This window comes from Delphinus delphis, chromosome 4, assembly GCF_949987515.2.
Source record: "Delphinus delphis chromosome 4, mDelDel1.2, whole genome shotgun sequence".
NCBI classification, from domain to species: domain Eukaryota; kingdom Metazoa; phylum Chordata; class Mammalia; order Artiodactyla; family Delphinidae; genus Delphinus; species Delphinus delphis.
The window spans coordinates 12,325,359-12,350,215 of NC_082686.1; the positions used below are offsets into that span (position 1 = coordinate 12,325,359).

The following is a 24,857-nucleotide window of genomic DNA, read 5'->3' on the forward strand; positions in this document are numbered from 1 at the left end:
TTTCCTTTTGCAAATGAACAGCCTTCCCTATTCTTAAGCACCAAGTTACTGTTTCATAAGATGCAGTTACATTTTATAGGGACTGCTGCTCTTTTTTTCAACATATTTCATGAATGTTTAGTTATTTGTTTAACAACGATCTAAATTCATTTTGGGTCATGCTCTGTTTTGTTACGTTGCAAGTCTTGAGCTAAAATTCTCCCTCCCCTGTCCTTTTCAACCCAAAGGTTTGTTTCCTTACCTTTAATTTGGCATAAATATCCAAGTCACCTACCTAGTTTTAATAATTATGTAGGGTTTTGAAAATTATTAAAATGAAGTTCCTGATGAGCCAGTTTTCTTATAAGGCCAGGTCCCCAGTTCTGTTACCCGTAGGGAAAGTTGGCCGTGCTCAGTCCCACAGCCATGCTCCACTCCAGCCAGCTTCTTTGTGAAGTAGGCACACAGGGCAGATTTTTCATGACTGTGAAGTAATTCCGACCCCTCCTCCTGCCAGTAACAGTGCACAGCCAACTCTGTCACGTAGAGAGGACTGTGCACCCTCTGGGCACAGCTTCATTTTGGTTTAAGAATTAATATACCAAATAGAAAATGGGACTTCCCCCACCACCCCGTTTTAAACAGTCATTGCATTTGATTGTTAACAAACGTATCCGTTTTGGAACATTTTTACAAGATGAAGGAAGGTCAATTAAGGAGTACCGTTATGTTACTCACAGCGTTTATCCTGCAAAGGAGAACCTACATTAAAAAGCAAAGAATGCTTTGGAAATTCATTTATCCAAGTAGAAAAGGAAAAGATGTATTGTTTTCAGCTGGTGAATACAAATATACTAATAAAATTAATTTTCATCCATAAAGTTGAATTTCCATATTTAAATCTCAATGAAAATATATTTAAAAGAACAGTGAAACCACATCATCATCATAGATGGGTGCTGGAAGTTTATTTATAGAGATTTCGCGTAAGTTCTAAAGATGGATTTCTTCAGTTTGTGTGAACATCTGATAGTACTGGGCATGAGCAAGACTCGTCTGCTAATTCTGTGCAGTTCCCCATTTTACTGTCTCAATACTTGCATGGATAAAATAAGCTCAGTTTAATAGAAGGACTTATTTATTCAGTAGCCAGTTTTTACAAAATAATACTTTAGCTGTTATCTTACTTAAACCACCAGAGTAACAAGCCACGCAAAGCTGCTTTTTATTTCCTAAATTCGTATACTTCCCCACCCCCACCCCCGAAAATGAGGAATAACTGAGACAGGAAGAATAGGGGGTATTCAAAGTAAGTATATTGCTTTTTGGTTGATTATTCAGTGCTCGCTCTCTTCTCCAGGTAAAAACAAACGGGGTCTCCGCCATCAGACTGGACTCGCCATTAAAGACCGACCCATTTGAAGACCTGTCTTTGAACCTGCTTGCTGTATCAAAGGCTCAGCCATCTGTTCAAACCCCAAACCCGAAGGGGTTGATTCCATTGCCTTCTGCAACCCCAAGTAACATGAATACTTTGAGTTCTGTAAGCTGCATGCCGACAATACCTCCAGTTCCAGCCCGGAGTAAATCCCAGGAAAACACACGATGTTCTCCAAACCCATTCACTGAGAGCTCGAGCAGCACAAATCCTTTCACCGACAGGACTGCCGCTCCCAGAAACCCCTTTAGAGCTGAATCTCAAGAATCAGAGGCCACTTCGTGGTTCTCCAGAGAAGAGCCCCTTGCTCAGAGTCCTTTCCCTTCTCTGCAGCCTCTCAGACAGAACAGTAGCAAGCCTTCATCTTCACTGGATGGCTTTGAGGACAGTTTTGGTCCGCAGGGCCCACCCACACTAAAAAGCAGCAACCCAAAAGGATGGGTAACCTTCGAGGAAGAAGAGGACTTCGGTGTGACAGGAAAGTCAAGGCCCACTTGTCCAGACCTACTGGGTCATCAGCCGAGTTCGTCTTCTGGCTCCAAGGTGACCCTTAGTGATGACTGGAATAAAGGTACCAGTGTCTCTTTCTGTGTGTTGCCAGCAAGAAGACCACCTCCGCCTCCTGTCCCTCTGCTCCCACCTGGCACCACCCCTCCAGCAGACCCTTTCACAGCCTTGGCCTCTAAGGCATCACCCACGCTAGACTTTACAGAAAGATAATGTTATACAGTAGAAAGCAGTTGTTTTTATAGTTTTGGCAGGGTAGAGCCAAAAGAATCGGGCATTCGTTATTCATTATGTGCAATAAGTAATTGTTAAGTGCACTGATGTTGTCATGAAATACCACTATTTAATGTGTACAAAGTTGGAATATGTGTATATTGGAAATAAGGAAAAATCTTTCTCATTATTAACTGGAATTTTGGTGTGTTTCTGTTTGGATAAATACGAGAGAGTAGAAGCCATAAAAAGTGCTTGAAACTACTTTAGAAAATAGTCCTTATTCAGAAATTCTTTGTCGGTCACCTTTACAGAATCTCAAAAAGCCCAAACAACTTCTAGCTGACATTACTGCCAGCCCCTTTCTTACTTGTTAGAAATTGGTATTTATAAGTATTTATCAAAGAGCTGTCAAACTTATACTGAAACAGAATTTAAAAGGATATATATATATATATACACACTGTGTATATATATATATATACAGTAATTGTATGTGTATATATATACAGTAATATGTATATATATATATATATATACACACACATATATTTGTAAAACGCATAATTTAAATTCTAAATCAGACCAAATTTTTACCTAAAAATTCGAACATAGTTCTTCTTTCAATATTTCATTATCTAAAGGATGGCTGAAAATGAAATTTGGATATTTCATTCCTTTTCTTTCTAAAACTAGAATGATCTCACTAGGGAACCAGAATCGACCACCGTTCCACACCCACCCCCGTCTGACACGCACACCGCGCACACCCTTGTTACCTGCCACTGCAGCACGTGTGCCGGCTTTTCCGGGGGAGGAGCTTCTTGCAGCCGGAAGCAGCGTAGTGTGTGGTTACAGTCGGTCACGTGGACCGACACCCCGGCCCTTTCAAAAAAGCACGCTGGCCCAGAAAGTCGGGAAAGCACGTGCCACCAAGCTCAGTGAAAAGCGTTAGAGCTCAACGTACGCGAAGGCATCCGCTGCCCACGGCCCTTGCGCGCTTCTCTTGCCGCCTCCGCTCTGGAAGTGGTGAGCGGGCCACAGGCGCCGCCCGGGGCGGAACTGGGATCTACTCCTTGTGTGTTCTCTCCCTCTCACGAACTACACGACACATCTGTGATGCTGCTTTACGTTTGTAGAGGCTACACCTCAAATTAGCTGTGGATTTTGTCTCCTGCACTGCCAATATGCAGCTGATCCTGCTTTAATTTTATGAAGACGTACACAGAATGTATACAGAATGTAGTATTTTGATACCATTGAGTAATCCTAATCAGAAAACTCCTTGAGCAATAGTTGTTTTGTTGTCAGTTTAAGATTACCTTTACCCATTATATTAACGTTCCTTTTATACAAAGAGTTGTATATGTCGACCTAAATTCCGTTGTCTGCATTTAACCTTTCAAGATGTGCATTAGCGGAATATCAGAAAAAAGAGTTCCTGGCTAAGAATACGTAAAATGTAAAAGCACAGCAAACTGCATCGCACTTAACCGCATAAAGCAAATCTGTTAGGAAAAAAGCACTTTTCTAAATACTCAAATGTTATCAGAATACTATGTTTATAAAAGTAACCCTCTCTCTATTAACAGCCAGGATTTGCTGTTAGAAATAACTCGTGAGTTTTATATTGTGCTTTTTGGGGGGGTTCTAATCATTTCAGCAGTAGTATATTTTAAACAGCAGTATTACTAGAGGCAGTGCGCTTCAAAATGTGAATTAACTTGTTGAAACTGTGGCTTTAACAAATCTATGTGATTAGTATATATGGTATTCAATATTTGCTCTCTATTAGCAAAATAATTCATTATAAACTTCACTAGTGCAGATTGCAGTTCTGTGAGCAATGTTTCCTATTGAATATAAACTACTGTCTAAAATATACATATCATGTAGCAGCTCAGCCTTTATCAGCAAATTCTACTTGGCAAGTTGCTGAAAAAGTACACAAAGTTATGAAAGTTAAAGGTCTGCTGCAAATAACTAGCCACTATTCTGTGTATTATTAAAATATTTACCAGTTCTGTTAAAAGCAGAGCAGAAGCTAGACACAGGATCTCTTTGTGAATTCTTCATTCTCTATAGTAGATTGCTGTTTATATGTAAGAATTTTATTGCTTATGTGGCATATAGTATTTATAACTATATACTTTATAGAAGTACAGTATTAAAGTCAGTGGTATGTAAACACTCTGTACATATCCTGTGAAATGTGCTCTCATATGAAATAAATATACCTGTCTTTACCATATTGACTCCTTTGCTCAAAAGGGAGGAATTTTTCTCAGCCGTTTTCCTTGAAGTTTATATATACAGGTTTGGTGACATTTGGGGATTAATTCTTGTTGTATAATTGGGTATTTTAATTCAAGGTCTTATTTTCATCCATTTCACTTCTCTATGTAATATTTCGGCTAAAAGTAAGAAGAAAGCTATTCTGAGATTACTAATCACCGTTAAGAAGCCATGCACTTATTCTGCAAGAGAGGCCCTGATGCAAAATCTTGTTGGCTCGAAAATAACACGTGAAGCATGAATGATGATCTTCTAACCCAGAGCAAGAGAAACAGCCTGGGGGGTCAAGGGGAGGCGCAGAAGGGAGACAGGTGCACGAGGAGTCAGGCGAAAGAAGAGACTGCCTTAAAAGACCCAAAGTCGGGGGCTTCCCTGGTGGCGCAGTGGTTGAGAGTCTGCCTGCTGATGCAGGGAACATGGGTTCGTGCCCCGGTCCAGGAAGATCCCACATGCCGCGGAGCGGCTGGGCCCGTGAGCCATGGCCGCTGGGCCTGCGCGTCCGGAGCCTGTGCTCCACAACGGGAGGGGCCACAACAGTGAGAGGCCCGCGTACCGCAAAAAAAAAAAAAGACCCAAAGTAAGAGACCGAGGCCAGTTGTTCCTGTGAGTATTGCCTTTTTTCAGATTGCCATTTAAAACAATAACCTTGATTCTTACATAGTTCAGTTATGTTCATTAACCTCTGATTAAGAAGTTACAGATACAGAATAATAGGCTTTGTAAAACCTTTTTATTTTAAGGTAAATTTGTATGCAGTTATAAGAAATAATACAGAGAGATCCCAGTTTCCCCAAACTGGGAAACTACCTTTTACCCAGTTTCCTTCAGTGGCAACATTTTGCAAAACTATAGTACACTACTACAACCAGGACATTCACATTGACACAAGACCTTCCCATCACCACAAAGATCCTTCATGTTTCCCCTTTCCTGCTTCCCTCCCATCCCATGCCCCTCTCCTGTGTCCTTAACTTCTGGCAACCACTAACCTACTCTCCATTTCTACAATTTTGCCACTTCGAGTGTTCCGTAAATGGAATCATGTGTAACCGTTTGGGATTGACCTTTTTTACTCCATAATTCCCTGGAGATTCATCTGGATTGCGTGTATCAATAGTTTGTTCCTTTTTATTGCTGTGTATATCAATAGTATTCCATGGTACGGATGTACCACAACTGGGTTAACCATTTGCCCACCCATTGAAGGACATCTGGGTTGTTCCAGTTTGGGGCTATTATAAATGAAGCTGCTATGAACATTCATCTCAGGTTTTTATGTGCACATAAGTTTTCTCTGGGATAAATGCCCAGGAGTGCAATTGCTGGGTCGTAGGGTGGTTGCATGCTTGGATTTTTTAGAACGGCCAGATTGTCTTCCAGAATGACTGTACCATTTAACATTCCCATTGGCAATTTACGAGTGATCCAGTTTCTCCTCATCCTTGCCTGCATTTGCTGCTGTTACTATTTTTTTAGTTATTAGTTATTAGTTATTTGTACCAGAGTGTTCATCACTAATGCAGTGCTTCAGCAGATACAAATGGTCATAAGATGCCCTTTACCCTAGAAAGGCAACAGTACCTAAAATATTGAGACAATAAGCTAAAGTACACAAGACCACCCAGATGTCATCTTTGTCTTCAGATTCAGAACCCACTTGGGTGGTGACAAGACAACAGGCTTTGGCATGATTTATGATCACTTAAACCACACTGAGAGGGCTTCCCTGGTGGCACGGTGGTTAAGAATCCGCCTGCCAATGCAGGGGACACGGATTCAAGCCCTGACCCGGGAAGATCCCACATGCCGCGGAACAACAAAGCCCGTGCACCAAAACTACTGAGCCTGCGCTCTGTAGCCCGCAAGCCACAACTACTGAGCCCATGTGCCACACCTACCAAAGCCCACGCACCTAGAGCCCGTGCTCCACAGCAAGAGAAGCCACTGCAATGAGAAGCCCGCGCCCCGCAATGAAGAGTAGCCCCCGCTCACCGCAACTGGAGAAAAGCCCGCGCGCAGCAATGAAGACCCAACGCAGCCAAAAATAAGTAAATAAATTTATAAAACAAAATAACCACACTGAGAGAAAGCTACGCACAGAATTTGTAAGACATGGACTGTATGAGAAGAAAAAGACCTAAAGAGAACACTGAAAGGAATGCAACGGAAGAGTAAAGTTAAGAGGACTACAAAGGCAAATATCAGTGCTGACAAAGGTTAAAGATGGTGCAAGGGCTCGACCTGTGACAGTCTGGCAGATTTTCCACCAGATATGTAGTTGATAACTACGTATTTAAATAAAACTGAGTGGCCAGTACAAACATGGGTTTTCTATACTTTTCATTCATTTTATATAATTAAAAAGTATACCTAGAGACCCTGTAGTACATGAGTGTGTGGATAAATGGTTCTCTCTACCTAGAAGGCTATACTATAAACCAAGTTTTTAAGCAGGAGTTGGCTTGATGGATATGCAGTTGGATTCAGGAGAAATAGGGGGATGATCTTACAGCCAGCAGTCAGGAGCTAAGTGACCACAGTAGGCCACTTTCTTCCTCTGGGGAAGAGAGACATTTGCCAATCTGACCAGTACTGCATGTTCCAGGGTCTGGGTGAACCCTGCCGCAACACTACTAGAGATGAAAACACATCTCTCCCTGGGCGCCATCCCGCTTCTATCCAGCGTCAGTCTAACGGTCTTCACATGAGGCTCTGGATTGGCTTTGGGCATTTCCAAGGCCTACAGTCACACACTTTCTCCACTCTGCCCCGGAACTTAAGGGTTTCAATGGAGGGAGGCAAAGTTTCAGGTACACAAAGTGGCAGGTGCTTGTAATATTCAATTTGCATTTGGCAATGGCCCTTCCAAGGAGATAACCAGGGATCGGGGCCTTGCACTATTTTAGCTTTGCTAGCGCCTCGTTATCAAGGCCTCAGTACAAATGTCACCCAAGGAATGCCTGAAGGCTTAAGGCATTCCCTGACCATCCAATCTAAAAAGCCAGTCACCCTGTTCTGTTTTTATATCTATTTGAATTTGCCGTATCCGTTTTTGTTTTCTCTTTGTCACTTACACTGAATATAAGCTCCATGAAAGCAGTGACCCTCAATCTGCCTCCCTGTCACCGGCGCCCGGAAGGAAGCACCGAACCCGATTGCCTTTAATAAGAATTTGTTGGGCAGTGAGTTGCTGGATAGTTTGGGGAGGGTCGCTACGGCAGCAGCCGCTCGAGCCACTCTAGAGATACGAATTCGAATCAGCCCCACGAAGGAGTACGGACACTTTCCCTGACCCTTCAGTGCTGAAAACCGGAGCAGAGGCAGCAGACACCGGGGATCCGCGATCTGAGACAGCCTCTTCCGTGCGTTCCAGACCCGAAGCAGCGGGAGGCATTCCCGGAAGTGGAGACTGGGGGCGGCGGAAATGCTACCGAGGCTCGGAGCTGCGGTGGGGAGACTGCTGCGGGGCTGGGCACCTGTGGGTTCCCACCACCCCACCCATCCCCGACCTAGCAACCTCTTTCCCACCCACCCACCTCCCTGGGTGGAATCTTGGGCCCCAGGCGAGACGACTGGGCGGCCAGCGCTCCACTCAGCCGGCTGGTCTGTTTGAGGGTTGCCCTGACGACACCCACTTCCGGGAGCAGGGCTCGGCGAATCCGGCTCGCCGGGTGCGGGCGGGCCCCGGAGGCCTTCCCGGACTGTGTGGATCTTTGCTCGCCAGCACCTGCTCCCGAGAGTGGAGGGCGAGGTCTCCGCCCCAGCCTCGGGGTGTGACCTTGAGCGGCGGCCCTCAGACTGTTTCTTTGTTGCTCCTGGCAACAGCCACTTCCGGGAGCGAGTGCAGTTCCCCCAGCAACGCGAGCCCCGGAGCCCCGGGTTCCCGCCTCCCAGCGGCAGTTAGTCGGTCGGTCGTCGCTGTTCGCCGCTCATCCTGGGCCTTCTCGCCTCCTCGGCGGGACCTCCGGAGCCACCATGGTTCTGCTGCACGTGAAGCGGGGCGACGAGAGTCAGTTCCTGCTGCAGGCGCCGGGGAGCACGGAGCTGGAGGAGCTCACGGTGCAGGTGGCCCGGGTCTACAACGGGCGGCTCAAGGTGCAGCGCGTCTGCTCAGGTGCGGCCCGGCGGCGCGGCGAGTTTGCCGGCTGGGTTGGGGTGGGGGCCCGCACCGCGAGGGCCCCGGAAGGGAAGAAGAAACTGGGCCATCTGGGACGAAGTTGGGCGGGACCAGCGAGGCTTTTTCGGGCAGGCTGGGGCCGAGGGTCAAGTTTGTGAAGATTTGCAAAGATATGCGGCAGCCGGGCTTGAAATGGGACAGCGGGGTTCGCCAGAGATGCTTCAAGAGCTGGTGGACCGCGAGGAGAGGCTCCCGGAGCCGGCGGGGAGGGTGCACCCCAGGGTCTGGGAGCCGGGATTGGGGCGCTGTGAGCAAACCGAAATAAACCCTGTACAGAGGAGGCAAGAGGCACAGGAGGGAGCCGGAAGCTTGGGCCCAAGAGCCGGTGTAGTGGATTTCAACAAGTGTGAGAGGTGGCACGACCACTGGGCCGTTTTTTACAAGTGAATTTCCTATTTTGAGACTTTGGAGGTAGAGCAGTTTCCGGTGGTGAGCCCCCCACCTTTGGGATGGCCTTCAGAGGTGAGAAACAGTGAGAGAGCCTCGGTGTTCTTGCCTCTCTTGGTGTTCCCTTCTCCAGGAAGCAAAGCCTGATTCTCCTGTTACAGTGTTTTGGTCACTGTCCTCTCGACACTCTGGAGCAGTGCCGTCCAAGGGAGCTTTCCACCGCGATGGAAAATGTTCCCAGGTTGTGCTGTCCAGTAAGGTATCCACTAAGCACAGGGGGCCGTTGAGCACCACGAAGAAACTGCGTTTTTTATTTCATTGCATTTCAACTTAAATCCAAGTAGCCACGTGCAGCTAGTAACTGCCACATTAGGCAGCGCAGTACTTGACAGGATGCTACTCCAGGTGTGCTCTAGGGTGTGATTGTGTCTATAGTTATACCACGTGATTTTTGTACCATGGAGAACTCCTTAAGCGTCATGGTTTCTACCTTTATGGGTCATATGTATAGTTTCTTAGTAAAATTTACTGACTCCAAAACAAGCTCGATTAAGTGTTATTTTAAAATGAAAGCATTTGGGGAGAAAAGGGCCTCAACTTCTTCTTCTATGAAATTATCCATTGAAATGTGGTGCTGATTGTTCAGGCATGTTAGTGAACTTAAAACCCATTCATTTGGGACTTCCATGGTGGTCCAGTGGTTAAGACTCTGCGCTTCCACTGCAGGGGGCGCGGGTTCGATCCCTGGTGGGGGAACTAAGATCCTACATGCCATGCGACGTGACCAAAAAAAAAACCCAACCCATTCATTTAGTCTACAGTCCTTGTTATCAGCCGTGATTCAGGCAGGCCCCAGTGCTATGCCCACTGAAGACAGGGATGAATGAGACCAGCTCCTTGACCCCCAGATACTTACAGTCTGGTGGGGAGAGAGATAATATGTATCGCATAAATAGCCCATTAAGTTCCACCATTTGTTCCATAGTACTTTATTATTACAGGCCATCTAGTGTCTTCACACAGTGCTATGGGAAGACTTAGCTCCACCTACCTCCTTCATGTGAAAGAAAGAAGGGAGAGAGAGAGAGAAGGAAAGAGAAGAAAGAAAGACAGTTTTGCAAGGTTGAAATGTGGATTCGTTTTGGGGTGAATATATACGGAACAGGAAAAATATAAAGCATGCATCTGAATAGTGAACATGATACTAGAAAATCAAGATCTTGTCTCTGCCACTGTGGAAGGGCATGAGCTGCCTTATATCCTCCCCAATGATCAGATGTACATAAATCCTTTATAAAGTATTTATATAAAGTTTTATATACAGTAGTTGAAGTGTGACCAGAGCAAGCCTCAGGTGATACAGCTGCAAATTAGGGAAGATGAGGATGTTGATAACGGTCTGGCCTACCTCTCAAGGTTAAATTAAATGAGATACGCTATGTGAACGCACTTGGAAAACCATAACTCCCTATGTGGATGTGTATTCAGACTGTCAATGAATTTGAATTTGTGCTTCCTGAGTGCCGGGAAGTATAACATAGCACAGTGGGTGAGAGCACAGAACCTGTAGCCTGTGAACGGTGGGTAAACACCCAGACTCTCTGCATCGGTTGACCTAGGACAAATTGGTGAGCATTTGTCAGAGGGCAAGGACAGATCTGGCACATAGCAAGTGGCATCAGAGTGTTTGTTAAATAAAATAGCCAATGGGCAAGACCCCCGACCACTAGGGAGCTTACATTCCAATGAGGTGTAAGGTTTTATGATGATGACTACCATACATATTGTCTAACTTTCTCTTGTTTTTAAGAAATGGAAGAATTAGCAGAACATGGCGTATTTCTCCCTCCCAATATGCAAGGACTGACTGATGACCAGATTGAAGATTTGAAATTAAAGGATGAATGGGGTGAAAAGTGTGTCCCCAGTGCGGGTTCAGTATTTAAAAAGGATGATATTGGACGAAGGAATGGACAAGGTAATTCAGCATTTTTCTTCTCTCTGTATGCCTGAGTATAGCGATAAGTACGAAAGCAGTTCTTTAAGTTAAAAAATCATAAAATACTTATAAATACAAACTAATAAAATACTTATAAATACAAACTTATAAAATACTGCACCATATAACTACTTGTAAAACACTAATCCAGAATGAATTAGGTGGAGAAGAAGGCATCTGTCTTCTTGCTCTAAGTTGCAGCTAGCTTTTAAATGTGATAGATGAACCATAAGAAATTACCATTTTTTGTTCTTCTTTCTCTAATTGCTTTAGGTGCAAGGTTAGGTTGTTTATTTGAGATGTTTCCTGTTTCTTAAGGTGGGATTGTATTGCTATAAACTTCCCTCTTAGAACTGCTTTTGCTGCATCCCATAGATTTTGGGTCATCGTGTCTCCATTGTCATTTGTTTCTAGGTATTTTTTTATTTCCTCTTTGATTTCTTCAGTGATCACTTGGTTATTAAGTTATTAAGTAGTGTATTGTTTAGCCTCCATGTGTTTTTTTTTTTTTCATGTGTTCGTATTTTTTACAGATCTTTTCCTGTAATTGATATCTAGTCTCATAGCGTTGTGGTCGGAAAAGATACTTGATACAATTTCAGTTTTCTTAAATTTACCAAGGCTTGATTTGTGGCCCAAGATATGATCTATCCTGGAGAATGTTCCATGAGCACTTGAGAAGAAAGTGTATTCTGTTGTTTTTGGATGGAATGTCCTATAAATATCAATTAAGTCCATCTTGTTTAATGTATCATTTAAAGCTTGTGTTTCCTTATTTATTTTCATTTTGGATGATCTGTCCATTGGTGAAAGTGGGGTGTTAAAGTCCCCTACTATGAATGTGTTACTGTTGATTTCCCCTTTTATGGCTGTTAGTATTTGCCTTATGTATTGAGGTGCTCCTATGTTGGGTGCATAAATATTTACAATTGTTATAACTTCTTCTTGGATCGATCCCTTGATCATTACGTAGTGTCCTTCTTTGTCTCTTCTAATAGTCTTTATTTTAAAGTCTATTTTGTCTGATATGAGAATTGCTACTCCAGCTTTCTTTTGGTTTCCATTTGCATGGAATATCTTTTTCCTTCCCCTTACTTTCAGTCTGTATGTGTCTCTAGGTCTGAAGTGGGTCTCTTGTAGACAGCATATATATGGGTCTTGTTTTTGTATCCATTCAGCCAATCTGTGTCTTTTGGTGGGAGCATTTCGTCCATGTGCATTTAAGGTAATTATTGATATGTATGTTCCTATTCCCATTTTCTTAATTGTTTTGGATTTGTTATTGTAGGTCTTTTCCTTGTCTTGTGTTTCTTGCCTAGAGAAGTTCCTTTAGCATTTGTTATAAAGCTGGTTTGGTGGTGCTGAACTCTCTCAGCTTTTGCTTGTCTGTAAAGGTTTTAATTTCTCCATCAAATAATGAGATCCTTGCTGGGTAGAGTAGAAAGTTAGATCAGTGGAACAGGATAGAAAGCCCAGAGATAAACCCACGCACATATGGTTACCTTATCTTTGATAAAGGAGGCAGGAATGTACAGTGGAGAAAGGTCAGCCTCTTCAATAAGTGGTGCTGGGAAAACTAGACAGGTACATGTAAAAGTATGAGATTAGATTACTCCCTAATACCATACACAAAAATAAGCTCAAAATGGATTAAAGACCTAAATGTAAGGCCAGAAACTATCAAACTCTTAGAGGAAAACATAGGCAGAACACCCTATGACATAAATCACAGCAAGGTCCTTTTTGACCCACCTTCTAGAGAAATGGAAATAAAAACAAAAATAAACAAATGGGACCTAATGAAACTTAAAAGCTTTTGCACAGCAAAGGAAACCATAAACAACACCAAAAGACAACCCTCAGAATGGGAGAAAATGTTTGCAAATGAAGCAACTGACAAAGGATTAATCTCCAAAGTTTACAAGCAGCTCATGCAGCTCAATAACAAAAAAACAAACAACCCAGTCCAAAAATGGGCAGAAGACCTAAATAGACATGTCTCCAAAGAAGATATACAGACTGCCAACAAACACATGAAAGAATGCTCAACATCATTAATCATTAGAGAAATGCAAATCAAAACTACAATGAGATATCATCTCACACTAGTCAGAATGGCCATCATCAAAAAATCTAGAAACAATAAATGCTGGAGAGGGTGTGGAGAAAAGGGAACACTCTTGCACTGCTGGTGGGAATGTGAATTGGTACAGCCCCTATGGAGAACAGTATGGAGGTTCCTTAAAAAACTACAAATAGAACTACCATATGACCCAGCAATCCCACTGCTGGGCATGTACCCTGGGAAAACCATGGTTCAAAAAGAGTCATGTACCAAAATGTTCATTGCAGCTCTATTTACAATAGCCCAGAGATGGAAACAACCTAAGTGTCCATCATCGGATGAATGGATAAAGAAGATGTGGCACATATATACAATGGAATATTACTCAGCCATAAAAAGAAATGAAATTGAGCTATTTGCAATGAGGTGGATGGACCTAGAGTCTGTCATACGGAGTGAAGTAAGTCAGAAGGAGAAAGACAAATACCGTATGCTAACACATATATATGGAATTTAAGAAAAAAAAATGTCATGAAGAACCTAGGGGTAAGACAGGAATAAAGACACAGACCTACTAGAGAATGGACTTGAGGATATGGGGAGGGGGAAGGGTAAGCTGTGACAAAGCAAGAGAAAGGCATGGACATATACACTACCAAATGTAAGGTAGATAGCTAGTGGGAGCTAGTGGGAAGCAGCCGCATAGCACAGGGAGATCAGCTCTGTGCTTGGTGACCGCCTGGAGGGGTGGGGTAGGGAGGGTGGGAGGGAGGGAGATGCAAGAGGGAAGAGATATGGGAACATATGTATATGTATACCTGATTCACTTTGTTATAAAGCAGAAACTAACACACCATTGTAAAGCAATTATACTACAATAGAGATGTAAAAAAAAAAAAAGAAATTACCATTTTTGTAGGCAACAAGTGATTGAAAATTGGCATTTTCATGTGGTTCGACCTAATCGTTTGAGGGGATAATCATTGATAATGTATTGAAGGGTGTGTTTTGTTATAGTTTTTAGATCAGGGTTTATTTAGAGATTCTGTGTGGAAGGAGGAAATAAATGTCAGCCCAACAGTCTCCGCTCGAATTGAGGACATGTCTCTCTTGTACAGAGCAGCTTAGGACACACCAGCACACTGAAGAAATTCCTCTTGTTTTAGTATATGGTTGTTTGTGTGGAACTGGAAGGAAAAAGGGATGATAACCCATTTTGATAGCTTCTTATCCCTTTTAACCTGCATAAAAAACTCCATTTAAAAGACTATAGGGGCTTCCCTGGTGGCGCAGTGGTTGAGAGTCCACCTGCCAATGCAGGGGACATGGGTTCGTGCCCCGGTCCGGGAAGATCCCACATGCCGCGGAGCAGCTAGGTTCGTGAGCCATGGCTGCTGAGCCTGCACGTCCGGAGCCTGTGTTCCGCAACGGGAGAGGCCGCAACAGTGAGAGGCCCGCGTACGGCAAAAAACACAAAAACATCAACAAAAAAGACTATAATTGGGACTTCCCTGGTGACGCAGTGGTTACGAATCCGCATACCAATGCAGGGGACACGGGTTCAAGTCCTGGTCCGGGAAGATCCCACATGCTGCGGAGCAACTAAACCCGTTCACCGCAACTACTGAACCTGTGCTCTACAGCCCGCGAGCCACAACTACTGAGCCCATGTGCCACAACTACTGAAGCCCGTGTGCCTAGAGCCCGTGCTCTGCAACAAGAGAAGCCACTGCAATGAGAAGCCCACGCACCACAATGAAGAGTAGGCCGAACTCGCTGCAACTAGAGAAAGCCCGCGCGCAGCAACGAAGACCCAATGCAGCCAAATAAATAAATGAAGAAAGTTTATCATGGATTCTTTAAAAAAAAAATAAAATAAAAGACTATAATTGATCAGTCAACAAACACCTAAGTATCTACTATGCCCTTAAAACACTATTAGGAGCGAAAGAAATAAAGTGTCCCTATAAGGCCTTTGCATGCTCAGAAATTTGTTTTTTTAGTATTGAAGATAATAGGAATTTCTAGTATTGTTTCTTTTGAACGTTAACCTAGAAAATAGTTGGTTGTCTTCCACATCTTTTCATACCTAAACCCATTCTCAATTTGGAGAGATCTTTTGCTTTTTAGGAGGAATTGCATGAATGAAAAAACGAATGGTACTCGTAAGAAGAGTTAACAGTTTATTTTTACCAGTTCATTATTCATCTTTAACCAAGATTGTCTTAATCACTTTTATTTTAATACAGTTTTGTATTTCTAGTATTTTCAATGGCTATGTTATTTATTCAGCATATGAAGTTTGAAAGATTTTTACCTAATTTCTTACAGCCAGCTCTCCTGTATCCCTCATCTGAATTCCATTCTTATACTTTCTCTCATCTCACTTCCTCCCTGACGCAGACAGAAGGGATTAAGATGTTTAAGAAGAGTTTTAAAGATGGCTGTCTCTCTCCCCCTTCCCTTTTTTATTTTCATAGCTCCAAATGAAAAGATGAAGCAAGTTTTAAAGAAGACTATAGAAGAAGCCAAAGCAATAATATCGAAGGTTAGCTTTTTAAATGAAGCCTTTCTTTCCTTTCCTTTCCTCCCTCCCTCCTTCCCTCCCTCTCCCTCTCTGTCTTTCCTTTTCTCTTTCCTTCTTTCTTTTTCTTTCTTTCTTTCTTTTCTTCCTTTCTCTCTCTTTCTTTCTCTCCCTCTCTTTCTCTCCCCCTCCCTCCTTCCCTCCTTCCTCCTTCCAGAGGCAAGGGAAACAAGCATGTTCGGGGTGGGCCCTAGCTTTTCCTTTTCATAATTGTCCTCAATCCTCCCAGTTCTTTCAGGTCTGACAGAAATGGGTATCGGCTTGTGTAAATGTGGTTCACGTATGAATTGATGCGTATATGATTTTGTTTCCTTAACTTTTTTTTTTTTTAGTTGAAGTATAGTTGATTTACAGTATTGTGTCAGTGTCAGGTGCACCGCGTGGTGATTCAGTTGTGGTTTTTCCTGATTATATTCTATTTTAGGTTATTACAAGGTATTAACGATAAGTTCCTGTGCTACACAGTAAACCCGTACTGCTTGTCCGTTTTATGTTTTGTAGTCTGTAACCCTTAAGAACTAATGAAAGTGGAACGGGGAGATGCGAACGTTGTAACCACATGCCGGATCTACAGATTCCTGACTGGCACAGCATGTGTTTATTACGAATTAGCTTTTTGTAATTGTCTTAAGTATTTACACAAAAAGTGTTTCATTGAAGGAGAAATATACCATTGACATGCCTATACTGTGAGTCTGGAGGAGAATAATTTAAGGATTTTTCAAGAATTGAATGTTTTTATCAGTCGCTTTTGTTTATGTGTCGCTGGGACTAGTTGCTCCCACCCGCCACTGCAGGCCTTCTCACTAGATAACTGCTTTTTCTTCTGTTCCTCTCAATGCACTGGGCATAACTGTTATTTCTAAACCAACATTTCCCGAATTCTTCAAGCTCTTAACGAATCCTTTAAGTGCTTCAGGAAAGGCTGCCCTTCTGCCTGTTAATATAGGAAAGACTCTGGGAAAGCCGACAAGGAAGGCTTCGGTTCGATCCAATGTTCGCAAAATGCATTTGACTGCAGCACCTTTTTTTAAAAGGATAATAGCTAGTAACATCTAGTCAAATGGGCACATCTCAGAGCACGTTAGGAGAACAGTGGCCTGGACCCTGCTCCGCCCCCTTCACTCCCCACTCTTGCTTCTGTGGGTATCCTTCCTATTCATTTGTATCACTTCTTCCCTTTGCCTGTGTGTCTTTTTACATAGTCATGTCATAGTTGAGAGAGAGAGGTTTCCCAGGGGCTCCAGTCGCTTTGCTGCAGCGATTTTCCCAAAGTTGCAGAGCTCCTGGGTGGCCAGGCCTCACTTCTCACCCGGGGCTTCCACGCTGCTTCCCAAATGCAGCCGGCGTCGCTCTCGCCTCCCTAGACCCTGCCCTGCGGGGGGCACTTAGCCCTGTGGGTCAGAACCCACTGGGCGAGCAGGAAGGAAGAGTTCAGGTCCCAGCAGCCCCACTGTGACCAGTCCCTTGGCCCTGGGCCTGGGACTCCACCTCCATTGCTCAGGTTCCTCAGGGGGAGAGTGGAAGACGGTGGAATATCGAAACTGGGGCTCCTTGGGGTGGGACGATGGTGTCCATGCCGCCTCTCTTCCTGGGACCCACCCTCTGCTGTGAGTGGGAGACCAGGACAGCGGGGAATCTCTGTCGTCCTGAGGCCGCACCGTGAGTTTCTCTGTTACCCAACCATGGCATCTGGTGGGGAATCACCGCCCTTGACATTGGTGGAGTTTTTGTAGAAAATGACCCCGTGGCGCCCCCTTTCCGCATATATTGGTAGTGGGGGGTGGAGCCCTCCGAGTGGGACAGCTTCCCTCCGGTGACCCCGGATCCGGGAGATCGTCACACCGTCTCTACGGCATGTGCCCCTCCTGGGAAGGCCTGATTTATGAGGATGTATGACTTGGAAACAATTTCACAAGCCGCACTGGGAGTAGGTAAGGCAGGAATATTACCTCCGTCCTACAGATGAGAACGTAGGTTTAGAGAGTTTAAATCTGGGCCTCCAGGGCATTCTGTCTTCCCTGGGGTGCATCAGCTTCAGGCCACGGGTGCTGCCTGGTCCCCGGTCCCCCCGGGACTTGGGCATCCACGCTGATGATCCGTGTTGCACCAGGTCACGGGACTCCTGCATTTCCTCGGAAGCAAGGATTTTCACCTCCCTTCCGTGTCACTTGCCTACAGCTCGGTCAGGTTATAACTCACAGTTACTCAGAGCGGTTCCGTCTCAGATGTGGGCCCTGATGTCGCCCTCGTAGTGCAGGATCCTCCACCCTTCCCTGCCCCCGCCCTTGCCCCCCAGCCCCTTGTCAGCGTGCCGAGGGTTCCCGATAACCCCTCTCCCCTGCCTTGCCTCCCAGCCCAGCGGGGCCCCAGGTGGCCTCTTCCGGGCTCCGGGTCTCTGCGTGGCCCGTGCTCCTGGCCTGACCTCCTTTGCTGAGCAAGCTCTGACCTCATGGGGACTGCGGGCCCGCTGGCCCTCCCCCCAGCCTGTCTCAGACCTTTCCTCTCCTTGGGCTCCTGCCCTCTCACCTTCTCCGTGGTGGCAGATCTGCCTCCTGCTTTGGTAGTGAGGTCGAGGCCGTCTGGCGTAAGCCCTCGGTTTTCTGTCCCCCCTGCAAACCGTCTCTTCCTGCATCTCTCTCGTTCTTCCCTCGAAACTGACCAGTGTCTCCTGCCCCTGGGCTCTCCCACTTCCGCTGCTGCCCCCACTCCAGCTGGTCTGCATCCCCCCTTCTAGAAACCCAGGAGGAATAATGCCTTTAGGCTCTCCTGTCCTATGGCAGCATCTGCTCTGTAAGCACACTCGGGCCTCCTACCTTAGCCTGAAATCAATCCTCCGCAGCTTAACCTTCCACCTGCCCCCCCAACACTCGCCTCCCCCATCTTCCCGCCCCCAGCAGCTTTCCCGAAGGAGAGGCCCCCAGATCCTCGGACCAGATGCTCCCGGGTTTCTCAGAACCTGGCCTCTGTTTTCTTCCGCCACAGAAATGGCCGCCTCAGGACCAACAGTGACCCCCCTCCTGCAATCCAGGGGCTTTTCCCGTCTGACTCCTGGACTCCTCTCTGTCTTTCGACCACGTACATGAGCCTCCTCTTTCCTGGTTCCCTCCCGGCTTCCTGGTTGCTGTTTTCTCTGGCTCTTGCCTCTTAAATTTGGTGTTTCTCAAAGTACTTTATCCTGAGTCTCTTCTCTTTTCTTTCTGCTCTTTCTTCCTCGGCATTTTATCTTCTCTGCCAAATACAGATTCCACTCTCCACAATAACTCTCAAATCTCTGTCCTCTACCCCAGCATCTTCCTTTACTTGCAACCTGAGTTTCCAGCTGGTTTCTAGAAGGTTCTACCTGAAAGTCCAACCAGCACTTCAAACTCAAGTTTTCTAGACCTGAACTCATTGATTCCTCTGCCCTGTGTTCTTTACCCAAGAGGAAGCACTTCCTGCAGACTTTCCATTTCTACTAAGAGCCACTGCTGTCTCGGTTATCCAGGCTCAGTGTCACCTTCGTCACTTCCTCTCTGTCACTCGTATGCCTTAAGTCTGGTCCTGTACCGTCCACTCCCATGGATTTAAGATGCATCTTAAATCCAACCCCTCGTTTCATTTCCACGGTCACCACTTTATTTAAGGCTCCCCTGATAGCCTTTTTTTTTTTTTTTTCCGGTACGTGGGCCTCTCACTGCTGTGGCCTCTCCCGTCGCGGAGCACAGGCTCCGGACGCGCAGGCTCAGCGACCATGGCTCACGGGCCCAGCTGCTCCGCGGCACGTGGGATCCTCCTGGACCGGGGCACGAACCCGCGTCCCCCGCATCAGCAGGTGGACTCCCAACCACTGCGCCACCAGGGAAGCTCCCCTGATAGCCTTTGTGTTCAGACACCAGCTGGGGGGCCTGTAACTCAGCTCTGACACTAACTACCCAGGGCTGGCACGGACCCCGCAAGCTAAAGGGTGAGTTCCTCAGCCAGACTCGCCCGACTTCCGGCACCAGGTGACCTGCCCTCTGTCTGGTTTGGCCGCAGGTTTGGAGGTTCCCACCACCCCCCTTCAGGTTCAGTGATTTGCTTGAATGACGCACCGAACACGCTGCAAGTGCTGTAGTTCCTATTTTGTTGTAAAGTTTTGTTACAAAGCATACAACTCAGAAACCGCCGGATGGGAGAGACCCGTAGAGCCAAGTTAGAGCCAGGGGCAGGGGGTGCAGAACCTCCGTGGCCTCTCCTCCTCGTGGACCCCGGCTGCACACCTTCAGTGTGCTCTCCATCCAGGAGCTCCACTGAGCTTCAGCGTCCAGAATTTTTATCAGGGTTCCATTGTGTGGACCTGATTGGTTAAATCAGTGGCCACATGACTGAGCTCCTCTCCAATCCCCTTCTCCAGAGGTGGTGATGATGGGGGTGCGGGGAGGGTGTCTGAAAGCTCCAACCTGCTAGTCCCAGCTTGGGCTTCCTGGGGGGGCGACCCCTCGCCAAACTATCCAGGGGTTCACGTGGATCACCTCGTCAGCATGAACACAGGTCTGGTCAGAGGGGGCTGTTTAGGAATAATGACAACCCTATCACTCAGGAAATGCCAAGGGTTTTTGAAGCTCTGCGCCAGGAACGGGGGGCAAAGACCAGATACACTCTCGATTACGTCACACCTTTCTCTGCACTCTTCAGAGCCTGCTACGTGGTCTGCCCCCGCCCGGGTCCATTCTACAACCACTGCAAGATGAGTCTCACAGCGTCACCACTTCTTCCCAGAGAAGCCACTCGCTGCCCATTGCCTCACTGTCAATGCTAACTCCTCAGCCTGGCGTTCACGGCCATCCCAAAACAGGCTCCAGCCTGGCCGGCCAGCAGTGCCTTCCCTTCCCCGAGCTGCGTGGGCTGCTAGCTGTGACCTGCTTTTCTTTGCCGTTGCTTGTCCCGAAGCACTCTGTTCCCTGAGATGCCGTCCCCTCTGCCCTGTTTCCTGATGCCCTCTCGCATCTGTACCGCTGGACTGGGGTTCCTCCCCTCAGAGTGTCCTCTGCACTTCACCCCTCTTGGTGCCGCTCGTATCCTGCCTTATAACCGAGGTCGTGGTGGCCATGGCTCAGCCCCAGGAATAGACCGTAGTCCCTTTGGTAGCGAGTGCCGTCCGATTCTTTCTGTCGCTCTGGCAGTATCTGGCACGGGTCTTGTACAAGAACTTGATTGAGGTTTGTTGAATCGATCAGCTGCATCATAGATAACAATGCCTGTTATCACTTTCAGAAACACGTGGAAGCCAATGTCTGCGTTACCATGGAGATGGTGAAAGACGCCTTGGACCAGCTTCGAGGTGCAGTGATGATTGTCTATCCCATGGGGTTGCCGCCATACGATCCTATCCGGATGGAATTTGAAAATAAAGAAGATCTGTCGGGGAGTCAGGTATGTGGCTCTTGGGGTTTCTTCCAGGTGAGTTCCTTCCCTCCCCCAGCCCCCAAAGAGCAGCAGCCCCTCCGATTTGACCTTTCTCTGCTGATGTAGTTTGTTGCTTCATACACAGCTTTCCATTTCGCTAGACTAGGCTTCAGAGCAGAGTTGTGAATTCAGGGGAGGACCGCGAGGACGTGCTCCTGGCTGAGGGCTTGGCCCCCACACACAGGGGTGGCAAGAGACAAGGGAGTAACTGAAAACAGTCCCATTTTCTTTGACCACTGGGAAGCCAAAACCCTAATTCGTGCCTATTGCTACCCAAACGTATCGGTCCCTTTGCATGGAATTTTGTGTTCTAGCCTTATCTCTTTTTTTTTCCCCAATACATTTATTTATTTATTTATTCGTTCATTCATTCATTCATTCTTGGCTGCGTTGGGTCTTCGTTGCTGCACGTGGGCTTTCTCTAGTTGTGGCGAGCAGGGGCTACCCTTTGTCGCGGTGCACGGGCTTCTCATTGCGGTGGCTTCTCTTGCTGCGGAGCATGGGCTCTAGGCATGCGGGCTTCAGTAGTTGTAGCTCGCGGGCTGTAGAGCGCAGGCTCAGTAGTTCTGGCGCACAGGCTTAGTTGCTCCGCGGCACGTGGGAGCTTCCCGGAGCAGGGCTCGAACCCCTGTCCCCCGCATTGGCAGGCGGATTCTTAACCACTGTGCCACCAGGGAAGCCCCTAGCCTTACCTCTTGCTCCTTATTATTTTCTTAGCTTTATGTTCCACTTTCCTTTGTTTTTCTCATTTTTTCATTCCTTATCCTGTGGGACGGTATCTTTTTCTCTGAGCTATCTTAAATAGGCAGGATATGCAGAAGCAAACGAACAGCCCCATTATACCTCTACAGCTCTTCCTCAATTTATGATGGGATTATGCCCCAACAAACCCAGCATAAGTTGAAAATGCATTGAATACATTTAACCTACCAAATATCATAGCTTAGCCTAGCCCACCTGAAACGTGCTCAGAACACTTACATTAGCCAGCCGTTGGGCAAAGTCATCTAACACAAAGCTCGTTTTATAATAGTGTGATTTATTGAATACTGTACTAAAAGTGAAGAACAGAACTGTTGTCCGGTACGGACAGTTGTATCGGTTGATGACTCTGGCGATCACAAGTTACTGCCGTTGCCCAGCATCACGAGAAAGTCTCGTACTCTACATCACCAGGCCGAGAAGAAATCAAAATTCAAAATTTAAAGCATGGCTTCTACTGAATGCGTATCACTTTCACACCATCATATGGTCAAAAAGTCATAAATCGAACCATCGTAAGTCAGAGGCTTTTGTATTTAAACACCCAGCAGGATCCCCGTATTCTTCCCTGGCAGTAACCTAAAAATCCACCTAAGACAGACCTTGTATCATGGATGAGGGTGCAAATGAGATAGGATACCCGCCACCTTCCAGAAGTGACCTGAGTCAGGGCATGAGTTGAAACTAACAGGAAAGGTGCTGAAATGAGTGAGGGCTTTGAGTCGGGGGCATTAGTGCTGCCCGTGGGGGACGGCAGGGGAGGGCAGGGTGCTGGAAGCCTGTCCCACTTCCGATGCTGGGAGGGGCATTGGCCAGGCTCCCTGCCCACAGGGCCGGGCCACACTCTTGGCCGTGTCCTGACTACCTTAAAGCTGGTTCTTACCGTGAACCCAGGCAGCACTCAGTGTCATCTCAGAATCAGAGGCACAATTGTGGTGGGCAGCGAAGGAGCTAAGACGAACAAAGAAGCTTTCGGACTACGTGGGGAAGAATGAAAAAACCAAAATTATCGTCAAGATTCAGCGGGTAAGTACTTTAACATGTCACTATTTTTCGCTTACTTGCAAACTGATAAAACTTTACATTAAGTCTGAAAGATTTAAACTCTTGTGCAGACACTTTAATCCTGCCGGTCCAGGCTTAAAGTCAAACTGTCCTCTTTATGGGGCAACAAAAACATGAAGGAAATATGGATCGGTGGACGGTATCTGGAGTTTGTTTTAATTGGGGGGAAAGGAGAGTATGCTGCGTTCATTTCAACTTTAAAAATGAGGCTTACAAAAAAAAAAAAAAAAAAGGGCTTACAAGTAACTAAAAATGTTTCTTGAAATGAAAAATACAGCCCAGAGCACTGATCTCAAGTTTTTCTAAGTGCTGACAGTCTGTGTCCCCCACGATTGTCTCTACCCCTCCCTCACTGGACCTGCAGTGGCTGACTTGGGAATGGCTGTGACCAACACGGCACCCTCCAGCCTCCACTGTGAGGGCCCAGGGCCAGAGCGAGACTCCCCTCGTGATCCGCTGTGGATGACCAGAGATGCATGGCCTGTTTATCTTTAGCAGTCGGCAAAGGCAGTTGTAAGGCGTGAGCTGTAACTTCCTTATAAGAACGCCTCAGTCCGCAATTTGCTGTCCCCCCCGTCTTTTCAGAGGGGGCAAGGAGCTCCAGCGCGAGAACCCATCATTAGCAGTGAGGAGCAGAAGCAGCTGATGCTCTTCTATCACAGAAGACAAGAGGAGCTCAAGGTACCGTGTGACTGATGGCTTCTCAGCTAGCTGGCGCCTGGGGCGTTCACCCCCTCACCGCCAGGCCTTACTCTGGGCACGGGGGTAGCTCGGGGGCTCTTCAGGGTGTGGTGAGGGCACGTCCTGAGCTGCAGCCTCGCCGGGGCTGCGGGGGCCCTGCCCGGTGTCCGCCTGCCTTAGGCTCTGGAGGTGTCCTGCTTCTGGGGACGTGGGGAGCAAGGAGGTTGGTCGTGGGTTCTGCAGAATACTTTACTGAAATGCCTTCCTGAGCAAAATACGTTTGTGTCCAGAAACTGGAAGAAAATGACGACGATTCCTGTTTAAATTCTCCGTGGGCAGATAACACTGCTTTGAAAAGACATTTTCATGGAGTAAAAGACATAAAGTGGAGACCAAGATGAAGTTCACCAGTTGATGAAGCTTTCTAAAATACTAGCTCACCTTTCTTTTGGCAAAATAATAATAATAATAATAACTAAAAAGGACACCCACAGCTCTCTTTGAAAGTTGTTGAAATTTCTGGTTTTCCTAGTTGTTTTTCAGTTTGAATGTTTAAAATAAAAGTTATTCAAGGTTTTAGAACTTAATAAATACATCCTCAAAAGAATCCGCCTAAACTATTTTTATTTCAGGACGACTATCTACTAATCTGAGGTTTTTCTTTGGCAAACTACTGAAGATATAGTTACGAACATTTTTTGCTTCCTGATTGCTGTATTGCAGGAGGTTGAAAGTACCTTTTGTCCCAGGGATCTGCTGTGAAACTTGGCTGTCAGTGGCCACTAGAGGCCGCCCGTCACTTCCTTACCTGCATTCTTCCTGGGCCCTCCCTGTGGAACTGTCAGAGGCCCAATTCTCAATCTTGTTTCAGAGACTGGCAGGGGGTCTAACTGTAGCCCCGTGTCTCCCAGCTTCAAAGGTGAAGTTCACCCCCTGGTTGAGACCTGGCTGGTCTTTTCTTCCAGGTGTAAAGGCTGTACCTGTGATGGAAATTGGGTGGCCAAACTAGACTAACCTTGAAACTGGACAAATTCTTGTGTAGTTTCTGGGCTTTTCCTGAAAACAAATGCAGATCCTGGTAACCGATGGTTCTCCCCGTGGGCTCACAAGAGCCTGCAGCTCTTGTCGTGCTGAGGTCGGTACCGAGGCTGACAGATGCAAACGCTGTTGGCTCGGTGACAACCACGTTGGCTCACCTGTCATCCTGACTGGTTTTCTAGGACATCTTTGCTTTTAAATTCTCCGACTCATCATCTCTGCAAATGCTGACGTCTCAGC

The 24,857-nt window shown here is 46.3% G+C and overlaps 2 protein-coding genes across 3 annotated transcripts in view; both read left to right on the plus strand.

The window, feature by feature from the left end:
- The window catches only part of SYNJ1 (synaptojanin 1), an 86,540-nt gene extending 82,148 nt beyond the window's left edge, over nucleotides 1-4,392 (plus strand). For both annotated transcript variants that reach the window (XM_060010386.1, XM_060010387.1), the window contains one exon: nucleotides 1,340-4,392. In XM_060010386.1, coding sequence (XP_059866369.1) covers nucleotides 1,340-2,137 — 798 coding nt within the window. In that variant the 3' untranslated portion in view covers nucleotides 2,138-4,392. The remainder of the gene's footprint in view (nucleotides 1-1,339) is intronic.
- A 3,643-nt stretch (nucleotides 4,393-8,035) lies between these two features.
- Nucleotides 8,036-24,205, plus strand: CFAP298 (cilia and flagella associated protein 298). The gene is made up of 7 exons (XM_060010388.1): nucleotides 8,036-8,546; nucleotides 10,807-10,974; nucleotides 15,541-15,608; nucleotides 20,880-21,038; nucleotides 22,728-22,859; nucleotides 23,484-23,579; nucleotides 23,870-24,205. The coding sequence occupies exons 1-7, from the start codon at nucleotides 8,408-8,410 to the stop codon at nucleotides 23,978-23,980; spliced, it is 873 nt and encodes a 290-aa protein (XP_059866371.1). The 5' UTR covers nucleotides 8,036-8,407; the 3' UTR covers nucleotides 23,981-24,205.
- Nucleotides 24,206-24,857: the final 652 nt, after the last annotated feature.

Excerpts from the sequence above, each read along its gene's own strand:
- CFAP298 (XM_060010388.1), top strand. The coding sequence starts at position 8,408 with ATGGTTCTGCTGCACGTGAAGCGGGGCGACGAGAGTCAGTTCCTGCTG. Across the intron at positions 15,609-20,879 it reads CCAAAGCAATAATATCGAAG|AAACACGTGGAAGCCAATGT; the intron begins GTTAGCTTTTTA and ends TATCACTTTCAG. Across the intron at positions 22,860-23,483 it reads TTATCGTCAAGATTCAGCGG|AGGGGGCAAGGAGCTCCAGC; the intron begins GTAAGTACTTTA and ends CCGTCTTTTCAG.